This window comes from Aedes aegypti, chromosome 3, assembly GCF_002204515.2.
Source record: "Aedes aegypti strain LVP_AGWG chromosome 3, AaegL5.0 Primary Assembly, whole genome shotgun sequence".
In the NCBI taxonomy this organism is placed as follows: domain Eukaryota; kingdom Metazoa; phylum Arthropoda; class Insecta; order Diptera; family Culicidae; genus Aedes; species Aedes aegypti.
The window spans coordinates 88,797,518-88,815,050 of NC_035109.1; the positions used below are offsets into that span (position 1 = coordinate 88,797,518).

At 39.3% G+C, this 17,533-nt stretch overlaps 1 protein-coding gene and 1 long non-coding RNA gene across 6 annotated transcripts in view; both read right to left on the bottom strand.

The window, feature by feature from the left end:
* Nucleotides 1-4,254: 4,254 nt before the first annotated feature.
* LOC5566166 (leucine-rich repeat-containing protein 58) overlaps nt 4,255-17,533 on the bottom strand; it is a 40,297-nt gene continuing 27,018 nt past the window's right edge. For all 5 annotated transcript variants that reach the window (XM_021854597.1, XM_021854596.1, XM_001650495.2 and 2 more), the window contains exons 2-6: nt 15,791-16,543; nt 10,102-10,318; nt 5,746-5,935; nt 5,500-5,593; nt 4,255-4,695 (exon numbers count right to left, since the gene is read on the bottom strand). In XM_021854597.1, the coding sequence (XP_021710289.1) occupies nt 4,617-4,695; nt 5,500-5,593; nt 5,746-5,935; nt 10,102-10,318; nt 15,791-16,284 (1,074 nt within the window). In that variant the 5' untranslated portion in view covers nt 16,285-16,543 and the 3' untranslated portion in view covers nt 4,255-4,616. The remainder of the gene's footprint in view (nt 4,696-5,499; nt 5,594-5,745; nt 5,936-10,101; nt 10,319-15,790; nt 16,544-17,533) is intronic.
* On the bottom strand, nt 9,566-10,095 carry LOC110679572. Its single transcript, XR_002502598.1, has 2 exons — nt 9,856-10,095; nt 9,566-9,785 (listed from the first exon to the last, which is right to left on the bottom strand). It is a non-coding gene; the product is annotated as an uncharacterized LOC110679572 (long non-coding RNA).

A 17,533-nucleotide genomic window follows, 5' to 3' on the forward strand; every position in this document is an offset into this window, starting at 1 on the left:
TCAAGTATGCACATTACAAAGTCCTTGTAACTGGCAACAGTTTCTGGAATCGAATCTATTTTACTTAGCAGATGGTTGTGAGTCCCGAGACTACTCTTGAAGCCAGGACAAAAGTCATGAGTACACGGGAAAAAATCTGTGGTAAGAATAACTATTTTAGCTGACTACGCTCATTCTTAAAACTACCATGGAAATTCAGACCAAATTACTATGTTTACGGCACCCCACGGTACATTTGACAGAAATAATTTACAACAATCTGATACCAACTACAGACATGGTAAAATCAAGCGCATTTCTGGTCTGCTGAAATTTGCCGGTGCGAGCGCTTAAGGTGAAACATCTCGGAATCCAAAGATGGCCGGCACAATGGCCGACTTCTCTCCCTACTCACGTTTTCAAAGGCACAAAACTGGAGAAATAGTTGGCAAACGTTCCTGCTCTTCTTATTTTAAGCTTTCTGCTAGTGCACAAAGCCAAAATAAAAAGTGCACTGTTGTGGGATGCTTTCTTCACGAGATTTGTGCCTTTGAAGTTTTAGTGCAATCTTAGAAGTTGATTCCAAACTGTTTCACCTTAAGTTAACCCCCTGAAATGGTAGTTTTTACCGCACATTTTTTTTGCGTGTACAAACTCGACAAGTACTGTTAAATACTGGTAATTCAAGGACTGATGACTAAAAAAAATTCTGGCTTGATTCGCTTTTTCTGCTAGTACAAATCCTCTTTTTTCTAGTATTTTTCTGGGAATCATTTAAAAGCGAAACAAAGATGGGACTAGAGTCCCGTTGTATGGTCAAATATCAGTACTACCGGTTTGGTTCCTAAGGAATCAAATCAATTATGTTTGATAAGGAGCGCGCCTTCACTGAGATGTAAGTAAGTCTTTATGAAGGGTATAAATAGAGGGAACTTTGCATCACATTCGATTTTTATCAATCTCCGAGGAATTAAAACAAGAACTGTACAGAAATCGATACCGTAAAACGGGGTAAATTTGATAATGCGGGTAACTTTGATAGTAACAACAACATATTAAACGAATAACGAAGTTTTTATTAATCATGTTTACAAACTGGAACCATTTTTGTAATCTAAGACAAAAATTTCCATATAGCAATAAACGTCTAGAGGTATGCAACGCCCTATAAATGTTCCGTAATTCATTCAATTTCGTTCGATTTATACTCCATTATCAAAGTTACCCCAAAACAGGAAACCGACTTCCGATTATATGAAAAATAATATATCCATTAATAATAAATCTTTCGGCAATCTATCAAGTGCAATCGATAACTAGGATGTCAGTACTTGTTTTTAAAATATAAATTGTAATTCTTTGAAACAACATGCATAAATATTGAAGTTTCCTTCGAAAGAAAACTATCAAAGTTACCCCGTTTTACGGTACTTCAATACCTATCTATTGAAATGAAGTAATATGACATGCACTATACACTATCGACATTGCCCTTGGCCTCAGACACTTATCTCCCCGGAACTACTTTAAGGTATTTCTTCGGGGTGGGACCAGTGAATACTCACTGTACCCACATTTGCCAGCTCTACATTTAATGCGGCCAGGGATTCCAACCAGAGTTGGGAAAAGTTCTGAAATTCACACTACCACTGTGCTCCCCTGACCGTTATTATTAGAAAAAAATCTCCATCAAATCTGAGCTCACCAGTCGATTTCTATAGCTAAGATGCATGTATGGGCAAAATTTAAAAAAAATCGTATTGCCCGTTTTGAAGTTACGCCCTTTTGAATGTGTAAGTCCACTAATTCAAAGGAAACCTGAGATATTTAAACGAGTTTTCATTGGCCGTGATTATCAGAATAGATATAATATTAAAATTTGAATCAAAGTTGGTTTATATAGTTATTTGTAACTTCTGGTATGAGTTTTGAATGAGATGATAAAAAAAAAATGGTTACGCCCTTTTGGAAGTGTAACCATTAAAATACTAATTTTAACTAGATTTGTTAGGCATTCTTTTAAGCAGGCATTCCGTTAAGCATGTGTAAATGTTTTCAATGACACATTGCACTAACATGTCGCCAAAGTCTTTCACAATTGATCATTTTTCCAAAGGCTCAAGCGCTCTAAGGCATTACGGAGCAATTTTCGTGTCATTATTATTATTCATAAAATATTTCTATAGCCCAACTAGCTACCTTGGGCCTTCCTTAACCGAGTGGTTAAAGTCCGCGGCTACAAAGCGAATCCATGCTGGAGGTGTTTGAGTTCAATTTCCGGTCGGTTCAGGATCTTTTCGTAATGAAAATTTTCATTGGCCGTGATTATCAGAATAGATATAATATTAAAATTTGAATCAAAATTGGTTTATATAGTTATTTGTAACTTCTTGAATGGGTTTTGAATGAGAAGATCAAAAAATTGGTTACGCTCTTTTCGAAGTGTAACCATTGAAACACTAATTTTAACTAGATTAGTTAGGCATTCTTATACCTTAGAGCATATTCAAATGTGTTCAATGGCACATTGTACTTATATGCCACCAAAGTATTTCACAATCAACTGATTTTCCATGGGCTCAAGTGTTACGGAGAGGTATTACGGAGCTAATTTCATCATGTAACCAAATTAGTTCTTGTAGCACAATATTCTGGCTAGTTTGGTGAACCCATGTACTCACGATTCAGATTATTTTACATGCAATTGATTGTTGCCTGTTGTACATCGAAGCGAAGTATACGTCAAGGAATACTTCACGAGTTAAGTTTTCGGTTATGGGTAGCAGTGTATGGAATAAAATAAAATTAACAACGTAGAAAGCAGCGATACAAATGGAAGAAATGCAAAGTTTAGAACATCCGTTTTATTTTGTTTAATAGAGTTCAAAATTGTTGCATTTACAGAGCCTAATTTTGAATGTTTGTCTTTGTCAATTTGGAAAACTTTGTGAAGCTTCCAAAGTATTTTCGTTTGTGATGAGTCATAGCAGCTGGTGATTCTTTACTTCACAAGCACAGTCTGCGATCGAAAACAAATAAAAGTTTACATGGAAATGTTCAGTTTGTGTAGGATTGAAACCATATTCTGGTAGGTAGACCAGCAGGTTATCAACAGGGCCACAGAACAGTTTACGATTGTCCGGTCATCAAATCTGGGATTTACGTTAAATCCATGAACAACTCTGTTTTTACCATATTTTATATATCATTTCAAAATTATCAAGGGGCTTTTCAAAATACAATCAAGGGGCTTTGAATTCCATTACCCCGAATACCCGAAGACCATCTCCGCAAGTTCCAGTTTCTAAGCCCAAGGTAGCTAGTTGGGCCATAGAAATATTTTATGAATAATAATAATGACACGAAAATTGCTCCGTAATGCCTTAGAGCGCTTGAGCCTTTGAAAAAATGATCAATTGTGAAAGATATTGGTGACATGTAAGTGCAATGTGTCATTCAAAACATTTACACATGCTTAACGGAATGCCTGCTTAAAAGAATGCCTAATTAATCTATTGGAAATTAGTGTTTTCAATGGTTAGACTTGCACAAGGACGTAACTCCAAATTTTGTCTATCTTTTCATTCAAAACTCATACCAGAAGTTACAAATAACTATATAAACCAACTTTGATTCAAATTTTAATATTATATCTATTCTGATAATCACGGCCAATGAAAACTCGTTAAAATATCTCAGGTTTCCTTTGAATTAGTGGCGTAACTTCAAAACGGGCCCTACGATTTTTTTTTTAAATTTTGCCCAGACATGCAGCTTAGCTATAGAAATCGACTGGTGAGCACAGATTTGATGGAGATTTTTCTGATAATAACGGTCAGGGGAGCACCGTGACTACAGTAGGCAAGCGTAGAAAATCACAGTCAGCGGAGCCAGTGAAACTCACTCGTATCGCTGCTGTAGGCAAAATGCCTTGAACATAGCAAAACACCCTGCTAAGGGCAACCCAAAACTACTATAGAAAGATGTTCTATTTCCCGCATTTACAGCCTTCAATGACACTACAGATTTAGAAAATTCATGTACCCAACATAGGCTACTTGATGAGATTTACAATTTTGAACTACTGTATTAGAAGAGCCACGTGATTTTCGCAAAAACTCAAGCCTACCACTATTACCATTCCAGGAATTTTAAAAGTCTATTTAAAAAGTAGGGATGAATTAAAAATAAGTGATCTTAACCTATCCAGCAGATAGCATAAACCTATAAATGTCGAGAAGGACTATTTCGGATCTCAAAAAACAATAACACAAATTTGTAAATGACCTGATCTGTTCATTGATTCAACAATTGATTTTCGCTTCTTCAGCTAGTAGTTTTTGAAAATCGCACAAAAATTCGAACGCTCTATGAGCAAATCACATTGTAAAACATTAACATATAGGAGTTGTTCGTGAAATATATACGTGCACGTATTTGACTATCAAAGAGTTCTCGATATGATTGAGACTTTGTAAATAGGTTAGTTGGTTGAAATATTGTTCTACAATATTGTAATTCACCTTCGACATATGTTCGACTACAACGAATAACAAACGACACCCACAATAAATGTTAACCGAAGATAACGTTACGCTGGCTTCGGTTCCCAACCAAGCCCGATCCGGATCCAAAAGTCACCCGAGCAATACTTTGCGCATCATGCTGCTGCTGGGCTCACCGTAAACCTCCGCCGTTTTGGTATCGCTGATACACCTGTGAACGAAACAAAGCAAATCAACATTAGACACGTGGGTCCATGGGCGTAGCCAGAGAGGGACGTTTCCTCCCCTGGCCGACGAAACATAAATGTTAAATAAACTGAGTTGTTACATAGATCAATTGAACATTGTGTCATGTTAAATTACTTGGATTCCTACTCAAAATCAGACTTCTGCTAAAGATCATTCAATTATTGCGTCAAGCATTCGCTCGCAACGGATTTTGCAAGGAATTTGTCGAAAACTATTACGGTGAAAGTATCATATTCTGGAAGGTCAAGGTCAATTTGATTAACTTAAGGTCCAATTAAAAATGGTACAAAAGTCAAAATTTGCAGGATGCAGTTTTATCTTTTTTAAATAGAGAAATCGAAGAAGATAAAGACACACAGCTCTTTTAGGTGCCAAATAAAACAGCTGTGTGTTTTTATTTTCTTCGATTCGTTGGCTTAGAAGCTGAAAATTGCTTTTTCAGTTTTGACTTTTGTACCATTATTACTTGACCCTAAACGTCTGGTCAGCCTAACATTTTATTTTATTTTGTTTTGTTTCATACAATGAAAATTCTACCTACAATTACAATTTCGCGTACAAAACAACAAATAGCTATAACTTTCTCAAACCTAAAACGATTTCAGAACAATTACAACATTTGTTTTGAATTGAGCTAGAAATCTTTAAAAGAAACTTGATCTATTATTTTGCGAGAAATTCGATATGCCTTGATGGCAATCCTGGCTACGCTCATGCGTGGGTCATTACAAACAATAATTAATTGGAGTACTTTGTCAATACTTACTTCGAAGAGCACAAATACTGCAACAGGGGGATGCGATATTTTCCACAAAAGTCGACAAATTTGATATGCTCCACTCGATTATCAAAGAATACTCCTGAGAGGGGTGAGATAAGAAATCACAATGAGAATATAATAGACACATTAGATAAGTTTGCCCATTTTTCTGGAGTGAGCACAATCAATATGTTTCGGGACAAAGCCAACAAAAAAAAAAGCGGACGCAGCGGACTCGAGTGACTTGCTTACCTTTACAGTTAGGATTAACACAGCAGTTGGCGGTTTGCAGGTAATCGATAAGCGTCCGCGGTAGATCCTCGGGACCGAACGGCAGCGCGGCCACTTTCACCGAACGGGCCGCCAGTTCCAGTAGGGTGGGTGGATTAAGGGTCATATCCTTGACGAAACGCACGACCAGCGGGTTGTCTCGCAAACTGAGCTGTAATAGACAAGAAAACATGCAACTAAGTTGCAGTATGCATAGATGCTTGATGGGACGTGGTGACAATTTTTGCTTAGATAAGGATTAAACTGGCTAGAACTGAATTGCTGATATCACCGCCGAGAAGATGCCTCCGGTAAGCCGGCTTGGCGGTTGTCTGGCTCGGGTGGGTCAACGGCCATGATTCAGGACATTGAAATAAGCACGCTTTACTGATAAGTGGTAATTTGAAGCTTTTTCAATCGCTACGAGGTCGACAATCATTGTGGTGGCTTACTGGCTTGACGAGATACTCTGAATGGACCCGTGATTCGAGGCAGGTAGCTGAATGGACGATATATAGCGAGGGATATTTAGATGTTATAATCTAACTTTCTTTTGTTTTTTTTTTCTTTTGTTAGCTTTTGATTTAGAATTGATAGGGAAGAAATAATTAGGTCAGCCCACTTGAAATCGAGTTGATCTGATGACAAGCCTGTACAAATGGCGAGAGACAACTGGATTTGTCGCTTATCGTATACTATTCTTCTTATTCTTGGTGTTACATTACTGGAACGGTATATGGCTGGCCATGGCGTACCATTGGTACCTCGCGTACCTGCAAGAATAAAATAGACCGGTTTGTGTGGTCCTTAACCCTCTGCCCAGCAACTCCTATCCCTACCTCCTCGCGGTACTGGCCGGAGTACGAGTAACCTTAGGGAAGAGATCGGGTAACCAACCACGGTGGGAACTCTGGTCGTATGCTGACAAGGAACGGGGGGTGTTTGGTGTTTTCTTCTGCAAACCTGGAGCGTCTCTGTATTCCATGTTAGGGCGCCGAGTTCGTCCGAGTTCCATAGGACGACCAATGCGACGACAAAGGACTAATGACACTGCGGAACACGTTTTTGTCTCAAGCATCAAAATACCGTTATTTATTTATTTAAGGGTTGCTGAATCCATTGCCGTTTTCAAAAATATCATAGCACGTCTAGTTTTTGAGATATTGGCAGTTGAAAATGCAAAATTTGACTATTTCAGCCAACTTGCATGCAAGTTTGCCAGCTTGTTAGGAAATTTATTCGCTTAAGGTGAAGATGAATCGAAGCCAAACTTCAAATTTTCTAGAGCACGGATCTGGAGAACCAAACATCCGTTTAATCTGAAAACATAATCGATTGGTCACCACCAGCGACTGACCAATCGATTAAGTTTTCAGCTCAAACGAATGTTTGGTTCTCCAGATCCGTGCTCTTGAAAATTTGAAGTTTGGCTTCGATTCATCTTCACCTTAATTTGCCACAGAATTTAAACTTTATGTGTATAACAATACTTATCAGCAACGTTCATAATTCTATCGATGCTCAAAAGTTGTTTTTTGGTGTTTTAGAAAAGTATTGCATTTTGCCATAGAAGAAAAACAAAGAGTTTTGTATGGAGACTGCAAACATGTTGAATAAAATCGATTTAGACTAAATTTTATCGTGAAATTTCAACCAAATTATATCTAAAATGAAAGTTGTAGTCCTATTTGCATGTTTACTGTATTGGATCACAAAAAAGTTTGAGTAATCATACTTTAAATTTCATGTAAACATCACTTAAACCAGTGTTTTATACTACTTTGGAGACCTGTATCTAAAAATTGTGACGTGCTGGGACATTTTTGAGAACGGCATCAGATTCAGCGGCCCCAAATCTACTAGAGACACATAATTTGGTTCTTGAGACACGCAAAAATGTCATTTTTGTTACGCTGTGTGATTGGAAACTTGTAAATCTCTCAATTTCATCGGAAGCACCCGCATACTCCGATGCATTGAAGGATCGCAAGTTCGACATCGTAGCGCTGCAGGAGGTTTGTTGGAAGGGTTCAATGGTGCGAAAGTTTAGAGGTAATCATACCATCTACCAGAGCTGCGACAACACACACGAGCTGGGTACAGCTTTCATCGTGATAGGCGACATGCAAAAACGCGTGATAGGGTGGTGGCCGATCAATGAAAGAAGGAGCAGATTGAGGATCAAGGTCTTCAACATTAGCATAATCAACGTGCACAGCCCACACTCCGGAAGCACTGATGATGATAAAGACCGCGCAGCTCGAACGCGAGTACGACAGCTGCCTAAGCCACGACATCGAGACCATCATAGGAGATCTAAACGCTCAGGTTGGCCAGGAGAAGTTCAGACCGACGATTGGAAAGTTCAGCGCCCACCGGCTGACGAACGGGAACGACCTTCGACTGATTGATTTCGCCGCCTTCAAGAATATGGCCATTCGTAGCACCTTCCCCACCGATACACCTGGAGATTACCACAGCAGACAGAATCCTAAATCGACCACGTTCTGATTGCTGGACGGCAATTCTCTGACATTGTCGACGTCAGGACCAATCATGGCGGTAACATCGACTATGACCACTACCTGGTAATGGTAAAGCTGCGCCCAAAACTCTCCATCGGTAACATCCTACGGTACCGACGCTCGCTTCGGTATATCCTTGAGCAACTGAAGCAACCGGATGTCGCCACAGCATACACCCAGCATTTCAAACAAACGTTGCCTGAAGAGGATTCCCTCGCCGAAACCTCTCTCGAGGACTGCTGGAGTAGAATAAAAGCAGCCATCAATGCCGCAGGCGAGAACATTGTTGGGTACGTTGAACAGAGTCAACGAAAAGATTGGTTCATCGAGGAGTTTAGGATGATTCTGGAGGAGAAGAATGCAGCGTGGGCAGTAATGTGCAGTAAGGTACTCGACAGAACGTGGAACGCTATAGACAGAAGCGGAAGCATCAGACCCGTCTGTTCCAGGAGAAACAGCGCCGCCTGGAGGAGACGGAATGCGAATACATGGAGCCGTTGCACCGCACCGAATTGAACAGGGATAAAGATGGAAGCATGTTGTCGGACGGAAGCGAGGTGATCGAAAGTTGGAAGCAGCACTATAACGAACACTTGAATGGCGCTGAGAGCACAGACACGGAGGTTCAAGGCAGCGGAAGAAATGACTACGTCGGAATGTTGGACAATAGCAACCAACCAGCTCCAACTTTGAGGGAAGTTAAGGATGCCGTTCAACAGCTCAAGAATAACAAGGCAGCTGGGAAGGATGGTATCGGAGCGGAACTCATTAAGATGGGTCCGGAGAAATTGGTCGCTTGTCTGCATCGGCTGATAGTCAGAATCTGGGAGACAGAACCTGAACAGCTACCGGAGGAGTGGAAGCAAGGGGTTATATGCTCTATCTACAAAAAGAGCGACAAGCTAAAATGTGAGAACTATCGAGCAATCACTATTCTAAATGCCGCCGACATACCTACTTCTGAGAAATCGAAATTCTTTTAGAATTGTCTTCAGAAATTCTTCTACTGTGTATTTACTGAAGTTTTTCCGAAATTTGAACTAACGGACATTCTTTCAGAGACTTTTAATAAAGTCCATCATACTTTACGTTGTTCATGCAGTATGGCAGTAGAAAGACATGTAACGGAAATGCAAATGACAGTTTGAGCAACAAATTGCAGAGTGATGATTTTCACGGGCATTTAACAAAGAAAGCTTTCAGTTAATAACTGTGAATCAAAACACTAAACAGGCTCTCTTCAAGTTAGGACGTAACGTAAGAAAAAAGAAGAACGCTTGATGATTGATAGCCAGATTGGTTAGCATTCATTAGGACACAATATAAGCTATTCTGAAGTCGTCTAAAGAACACGTAGTAGTTCTAGGTGGATTAATCCGGACCTTATAGTCACAACAGGTCACAACCGCAGCTGGTGACGCACGAACTACGTTCCATTTTCACTAGAATACTTGCCAAAACAAGTCGTTCGGTACCGGCATCATGCTGAGGAACATGCTGAATCACGAACGAGTGCAGATTAGTTAAGAAAGCTCTCAATTCCCGAGGCGTCAATTTAATTGATTACCCTTCTCGTTGCAATCAGATTGTCGCTCGCTCGCCGCAGATCAACGTATGACGGACCGGTGATTCTTATCTTAATGTCTCTTTGTGGGCACAATGCAAAACCCGGCCATTACAACTTAAACAACCACCCAAGCAAATCAAAGCATCGTTCTCCTCGTTTACGGGTGAGTGATAAGCGAAACACAAACTACCTATATGCCTAACCCAATCTAGGCTAATTCAACCCCATTGAAAAAGGAAGACCTACCTCGGTGAGGTTTTTCAGCGTGATGATTTCGCGCGGCAGATGCTTGAGACGGTTCTTGTGCAGGAGCAGCGACTTGAGATGCACCAGACGGGCGATCGAGCTCGGCAGCGCCTCGATCAGGTTATCACAGAGTACAAGAGCGTGGAGATTATTGAGCAGCCCGACGGTGTCCGGGATCTCCGTTATGAAGTTTCCGCCGAGCGAGAGGAGTTGCAGGCTGGAAATGGAAAAGGAGATGGGAATTGGTTAATGATCAAATCTAAAGATTTAGAAGAATATGTCACGGAGTGTCTGAAACCGTTATCAACGAACAAATGTTCACTAAATCGTCACCCACCATTCGTATTCGTTCGTCTTCTACTTGTATTTTAAAATATTTCAGCGGAAGTTATCATGATTTACCATTATGTCCATGAAGTTTAATTTGGGGCTCATTCATGTGTCCATTTGTAACACTAATGGACACCACTAACAAATAAAAATATCCATAGGATTAGCATAGATAGATAAAAGAGTCGGCAAGGTTGTTTTCTCAATTAGTCCTCCCTGGACACTGTCTTGGAAAAAAAAAAACTCTTAAAGGTCACTTCTTCTTTCGTTTATTCACTGACCATGGTTCAAACCACGAACAAAAGGAAGGGAGAAACTCTAAATTCACAACTTCCTTCCAAACTGTCATAATAAACATTCGTGGCAATAATGGAAGAAAGGATGCAATCAGTTCGATGCTCTAGACAAATTTTCCAAACACCAAATCGAAGAAGTCTCTAGCCCAGGCTCTTTGATTCAAGTGAGGAAGCAAAGAGTGCCGCCTATCGTGGTCAGTTGTTCCGAATTTGGGGGATTCAGGCAGGAGATCTTGAACTCCGTTAGGGGAATCAAGGTCTCCTTCCAGATCGGAAAGAAAGAAGACTGTCGCGTTGACTGTCGTTTTAATGATTTACTTGGATTTTCGCCAGTCCATGCAATCATTATGAAAAAGAGAACCCAATCTGGTATTGTTCGGAAAAAACTTTCTCAAGAATATTGTTTAGTTCACTTTAACAAAACCTTAAATAATAAATAATATAATAAATAAATATTAGAGCTTTAGAAAAAGCTAGACTTATGTTCGATGTCCGTGTGCCAAAAGTGTGGACATGGTACAAAAATTGTCGCATGGATGCTAAATGCATGATTTGCGGAGGTTCTTCTCACGCTAATGACGTCTGTCCAGTGAAGGAAGATACCGATAAGTTCATATGCGCCAATTGCAAGGTCAATCATAAATCCAATTTTTGGGCTTGCCCTTCGCGTAGGCGAGTCGTCGAGGCTTGTGCCAGACAGATGAAAGATAATATCCGTTACGATAACGGTCGTTTCCGGAGTATGCCTGGTACCGTATCGAACAATGCTCATTTTTCAGTTAACGATCGCTTGATCAAGAATCATACCCATCAGGAAGATCATGATCATGCTCATTCACAAGCTTATTTTTATCCGTCGGGTAGCCGTTCGAATCTTTTAATTTCGAATGTTTCTACCCACGGAAAATCCTTTGCTGATATTGTAGCAGGTAATTTTAACACCTCCCCTATTCGTACTATGAGTACCCATTCTACTTGTTTCAAATCAAATGGAAAAAACCCTGCCGTCAGAGGTAACATCTACTTCTCGTCTACCGAAAATTCTAAAGGAAAATCATCAAATGTACCCACTTCAAGTGATATGTCTGCCTCTGACTTAAATTTTCTAACAGAACAATTGAATCTAATGATTGATACAATGTTCAAAGCCACCACTATGACTGAAGCAGTCCAAGTTGGTGTAAAATTTACTTATCAAATTGTTATTGGATTACGTTTTTCTAATGGATTCAATTAATAATAATTTAAATATTTTAAATTGTAATGCTCGTTCCTTGAATGGTAAAGAGGACGAGCTGTTCAATTTTCTTACAGCTAATAACGTGCATATAGCAGTTATTGTTATTACTGAAACGTATTTGAAACCTTAATCTAAACTCAAAAGAGATCATATCTATTTGTTAAATCGTAATGATCGACTTGATGGGGCATGTGTAAAGCCTGGTAAATATACTTTCATAGCTGCCTATTTGCCTCTTCAATGCTCTGGACAGCAAGTTAATTTGCTCCAAACTGACTTGCGAAAATTGACTCGCAATAAGTCAAAAAATTTTGTCATTGGTGACTTTAATGCCAAACATCGGTCATGGAATAATTTTCAAAATAATTCCAACGGCAGAATTTTATTTGATGAGTGCTTTTCAGGATATTTCTCAATTCCATACCCTGATAGCCTAACGTGTTTTTCCTCCTCTAAAAATCATCTACGATTGATTTGGTCTCAATCGACTCTAGGCTTGTTTGTAGCCAATTAGTTACTCATGCTGATTTTGATTCTGATCATGTCCCTGTTACGTTTCAAATTTCCCATGAAGCGATTCTCAATCCTATCAGCTCTACTTCCAATTATTCTTGAGCTGACTGGAATATATATGAAACATATATTGACTCTAATCTTGATGATAACATTACTTTACAAACAAAACTTGATGTTGACAATGCTCTTGAAACTTTAACAAATTCCATTGTTGAAACCAGAAGCATCGCAATTCCAAAATGTGAAGTAAAATTTGAATCCGTGATTATAGACGATGATCTTGAACTCTTGATCCGTCTTAAAAACGTGAGGAGAAAGCAATTTCGACGCACTCGCGATCGTGCTATGAAAATTATATGACAGGATTTGCAGGAAAAAATCAAAAAACGTTTTTCGCAATTAAGAAACAAAAATATTGGAAATAAAATTTCTCAATTGGACTCTGGCTCTAAACCCTTTTGGAAATTATCTAAAATTTTGAAAAAAACCCCAGAAGCCAATACCGGCATTGAAAGAGGAAAAGAAATTATTACTAACTAATTGCGAAAAAGCTCAAAAACTTGCTATGCACTTACTTACTAGTCCAATTGAAAATTAAGTTACTCAGGACTTCGAAAATATTCTCAATCAAGAGAATGTTTTCGAAAATTCCTGGAAGACTGATTTGGAAGAAGTGAGAACTATTATGAAAAAAAATTAAAAATATGAAAGCTCCTGGTGATGATAGAATTTACTACATCCTCATTAAGAAAGTTCCAGAAAGTACCTTATCATTCTTAGTTGATATATTTAACAAATGTTTTCAATTAGCATAGTACCAATTTTAAAACCAGACAAAATTCTGCAGAAGCTTGTAGCTATCGTCCAATCAGTTTGCTTTCCTCCATCAGTAAACTTTCGGAAAAGGTCGTTTTGAACAGAATGATGGCCCACATCAATGAAAATTCAATTTTTGCCAACAGTTCGGATTCCGCCATGGACATTCGACCACTCATCAACTTTTACGTGTAACAAATTTGATCCGTTCCAACAAATCTGAAGGCTATTCTACTGGTCTTGTTCTTCTAGACATAGAAAAAGCTTTCGACAATGTTTGGCATGAAGGCTTGATTATAAAATTAAAAAACTTTAATTTTCCAACATACATTGCTAGAATAATTCAAAGTAATCTGTCATATCGTACACTTCAGGTTAATTATCAGAACTCCAGGTCTGAAAGACTTCCTGTAAGAGCTTGTGTTCCTCAAGGCAGCATTTTGGGACCAATATTATAGAATATTTTCACATCAGACTTACCTGAGTTACCTCAGGGATGTCAAAAATCTGTGTTTGCGGATGACACAGGTCTATCCGCCAACGGACGAAGCCTGCGTGTCATCTGTAGTAGATTGCAAAACAGTTTGGATATTTTTTCTGCAATATTTCTCCTGATGCTTTCAAAACTCAACTTATAATATTTCCACATAAACCAGAAGCGCTTTATTTTAAACCTTCTAGTAGACATGTTGTCACGATGAGAGGGGTCCAAACAATTGTTCGAATGAAGTTAAGTATCTAGATCTAGGGCATGCTAGATAAAAACATATCTTTTAATACTTGTTTTAATTATGAATCGTGGTTTACGGCCAACCAGCCGAGTGGAAGTTTAACAACTACCGAAAAGCTAAACATTACATATAATTTGCAATTGGATTAGATGGACAAATTGATGTGAAGATTTGCGAAAAAGTTACACGTCTTCTCAGTGAGAATCGAACTCACGACTCCCCGATCTCTAGTTGGGGCGCGTTAACCACTACGCCATGAGAGGACTCATGAACGCAGAAGTTAACCTGAATTCGATTTCAGCTCAATAATCACGTGGTCCTCTTTCGCAAAGTGCACCTCTTTCGGAAGAATTAGATGCCCATCCAAACACAACGCTTTCTATATATATCCAATGCCTAGCCCGAGAGCGCATTGTTTTTTAGGTATAGGAATAGCACACTACACTAGCCAGCAACTGCGCTGGCTGAGGTTTCTATTGTGTGGGCTTCCAATGGGTTAGGCATTGGATATATATAGAAAGCGTTGTGTTTGGATGGGCATCTAATTCTTCCGAAAGAGGTGCACTTTGCGAAAGAGGACCACGTGATTATTGAGCTGAAATCGAATTCAGGTTAACTTCTGCGTTCATGAGTCCTCTCATGGCGTAGTGGTTAACGCGCCCCAACTAGAGATCGGGGAGTCGTGAGTTCGATTCTCACTGAGAAGACGTGTAACTTTTTCGCAAATCTTCACATCAATTTGTCCATCTAATCCAATTGCAAATTATATGTAATGTTTAGCTTTTCGGTAGTTGTTAAACTTCCACTCGGCTGGTTGGCCGTAAACCACGATTCATAATTAAAACAAGTATTTATCGAGCAACGGACTCATGTTCCGTAACCGGTCGTTTGAGAACGTCGCGACCCATTGGAAGCCCACACAATAGAAACCTCAGCCAGCGCAGTTGCTGGCTAGTGTAGTGTGCTATTCCTATACCTAAAAAACAATGCGCTCTCGGGCTAGGCATTGGATATATATAGAAAGCGTTGTGTTTGGATGGGCATCTAATTCTTCCGAAAGAGGTGCACTTTGCGAAAGAGGACCACGTGATTATTGAGCTGAAATCGAATTCAGGTTAACTTCTGCGTTCATGAGTCCTCTCATGGCGTAGTGGTTAACGCGCCCCAACTAGAGATCGGGGAGTCGTGAGTTCGATTCTCACTGAGAAGACGTGTAACTTTTTCGCAAATCTTCACATCAATTTGTCCATCTAATCCAATTGCAAATTATATGTAATGTTTAGCTTTTCGGTAGTTGATATCTTTTAATATTGAGGGCATTCAAATCAGATGTAACTAATACATAAAATTTCTGTATCCACTTATCAACAGAAAATCCAAACTTTGTCATAAAAGCAAGCTTTTGATCTTCAAACAATTAGGTATTCAAGCCAGCCATGTTGTATGCTGTACCAATATGGAAGAAAGCTCAGCAGAGGATTCTACATATTTTTTTTAATAATTCTGAATCTTTTTTCCTAGTATCGTACTCATGAGTTACATAGAATATACAGTGTTGAAACATTGGAACGAATGTCGAATTAAATTATAAATGATACAAAATTCGTTGCAATCTACTATTGCCACGACTAATGGGCCTTGTTAGAATATTCCAAAATTCATGAAGAACATTCTTGAAACTATATCTCTCGGATGGTGGGTGCCAATTTGGTAGACAATAACGGTTTCAGACACATTATGATCGGCAGTATGGTACTCACTTGTGCAGCTTCCAGATGTCCTTGGAAACGTTGGTGAGCTGATTGCCCCCCAGATAGAGATACTTGAGCGATCGGAGCTCGGTCACCTGCTCGGGGAAGTGCGTGAAACGGTTCCCGCTCAGGTTGAGCTCCTTCAAACCACCACCGTGGGCCGATCGCAGAGTTTTGGGCAACGATTTGTCGTCAAGCAGATTGTTCTTGGCAATCAGCGTCGTCAGCTGACATTGCTGCGTTATCTCGTCCGGTATCTGCCGGAGGCTATTGTTGCTGAGGTCCAGCACGCGTAGATTGGCAAACTCGCCGATAGATGCCGGCACGATCAACAGGTTGTTATGATTGAGCAGCAATGTTTCGATATCTTCGGCCACTTTTTTGGTTTTACACATTCGCAGCAAATCCTCGTCCAGGTGGCGTTTGTTGGCATGCCCGAAGTCGGCCGTCTTCTGCTCGCGGGAATCGCTATCGCAGCTATCCGAAGTGTACACTACATCCATGGCTGAGCGTTCGCCTTTACTTCTTTATACTATTGAACCCGCGGGTCGGAACTACAGCCCCAGCACACTTCTATCTACTGATTTCACAGATCTTATATTCACAATTCGCTCAATCACATTTCCACATCACAGCCTCGGCAAAATCACGGTCGATCTGTCCATTTGAATCAACCGGTCGCTTCACATTCACTCACTTACTAAAACGTTGCCTTTCTTCGCAGCTCAGGACCGAGGAGCACACTCTCTTCGCGCTGCCTTGCTGATAACGAGTGAAGAGAACATTTGATTAGTCCCGCCTTCTTATATTATAATGAACTAAACTGTGTGTGGAAGATTCGTTTTTATAATAGCCACACGGTGCTCGCCAGACCGTTATTATCAGAATATCTCAACTTGATGTTATTTTCAATATGGACTTATATAAATTTTATTAGAAGAATAATTTGTTTTCTATATTTTACTGACTTTACTATATGGAAAACAAACCTTAATTCATATAAGTGGGGCAAAAGTTCGAGTAGGTCTAAAATTTCTTTTTGAAATTCCTAGCTCAATTCAAAACAAATGTTATTCCATTAGTGTACCAGATTCCGTTCATTTAAGGGAAAATATGTGTTCAAATGTTTATTATAAAATAACTATTGTGTCAATCTGACTTACCTGAGTTACCTCAGGGATGTCAAAAATTCTTGTTTGCGGATGACACAGGCCTCTCCGCCAAAGGACGAAGTCTGCGTGATGACACGTCGATTGCAAAAAAGTTTAGATATTTTTTCTTCATACTTGCAAAAATGGAAGATTTCTCCTAATGCTTCCAAAACTCAACTAATAATATTCCCACATAAACCAAAAGCTCTTTATTTGAAACCTTCAAGTAGACATATTGTCACGATGAGAGGGGTTCCAATAAATTGGTCAGATGAAGATTAGTATCTAGGGCTCATGCTAGATAAGAATTTAACTTTCAAAAATCACATTGTGGGCATTCAAGCCAAATGTAATAAATATGTAAAATGCCTCTATCCCCTTATTAATAGAAAATCAAAACTTTGTATTAAGAACAAGCTTTTGATATTCAAACAAATTTTCAGGCCAGCCATGTTGTATGCTGTACCAATATGGACTAGCTGTTGTAATACCAGGAAGAAAGCTCTGCAGAGAATTCAAAATAAAATTTTGAAAATGATTCTGAAGCTTCCTCCCTGGTATAGTACTCATGAGTTACATAGAAAATCCAATGTTGAAACAT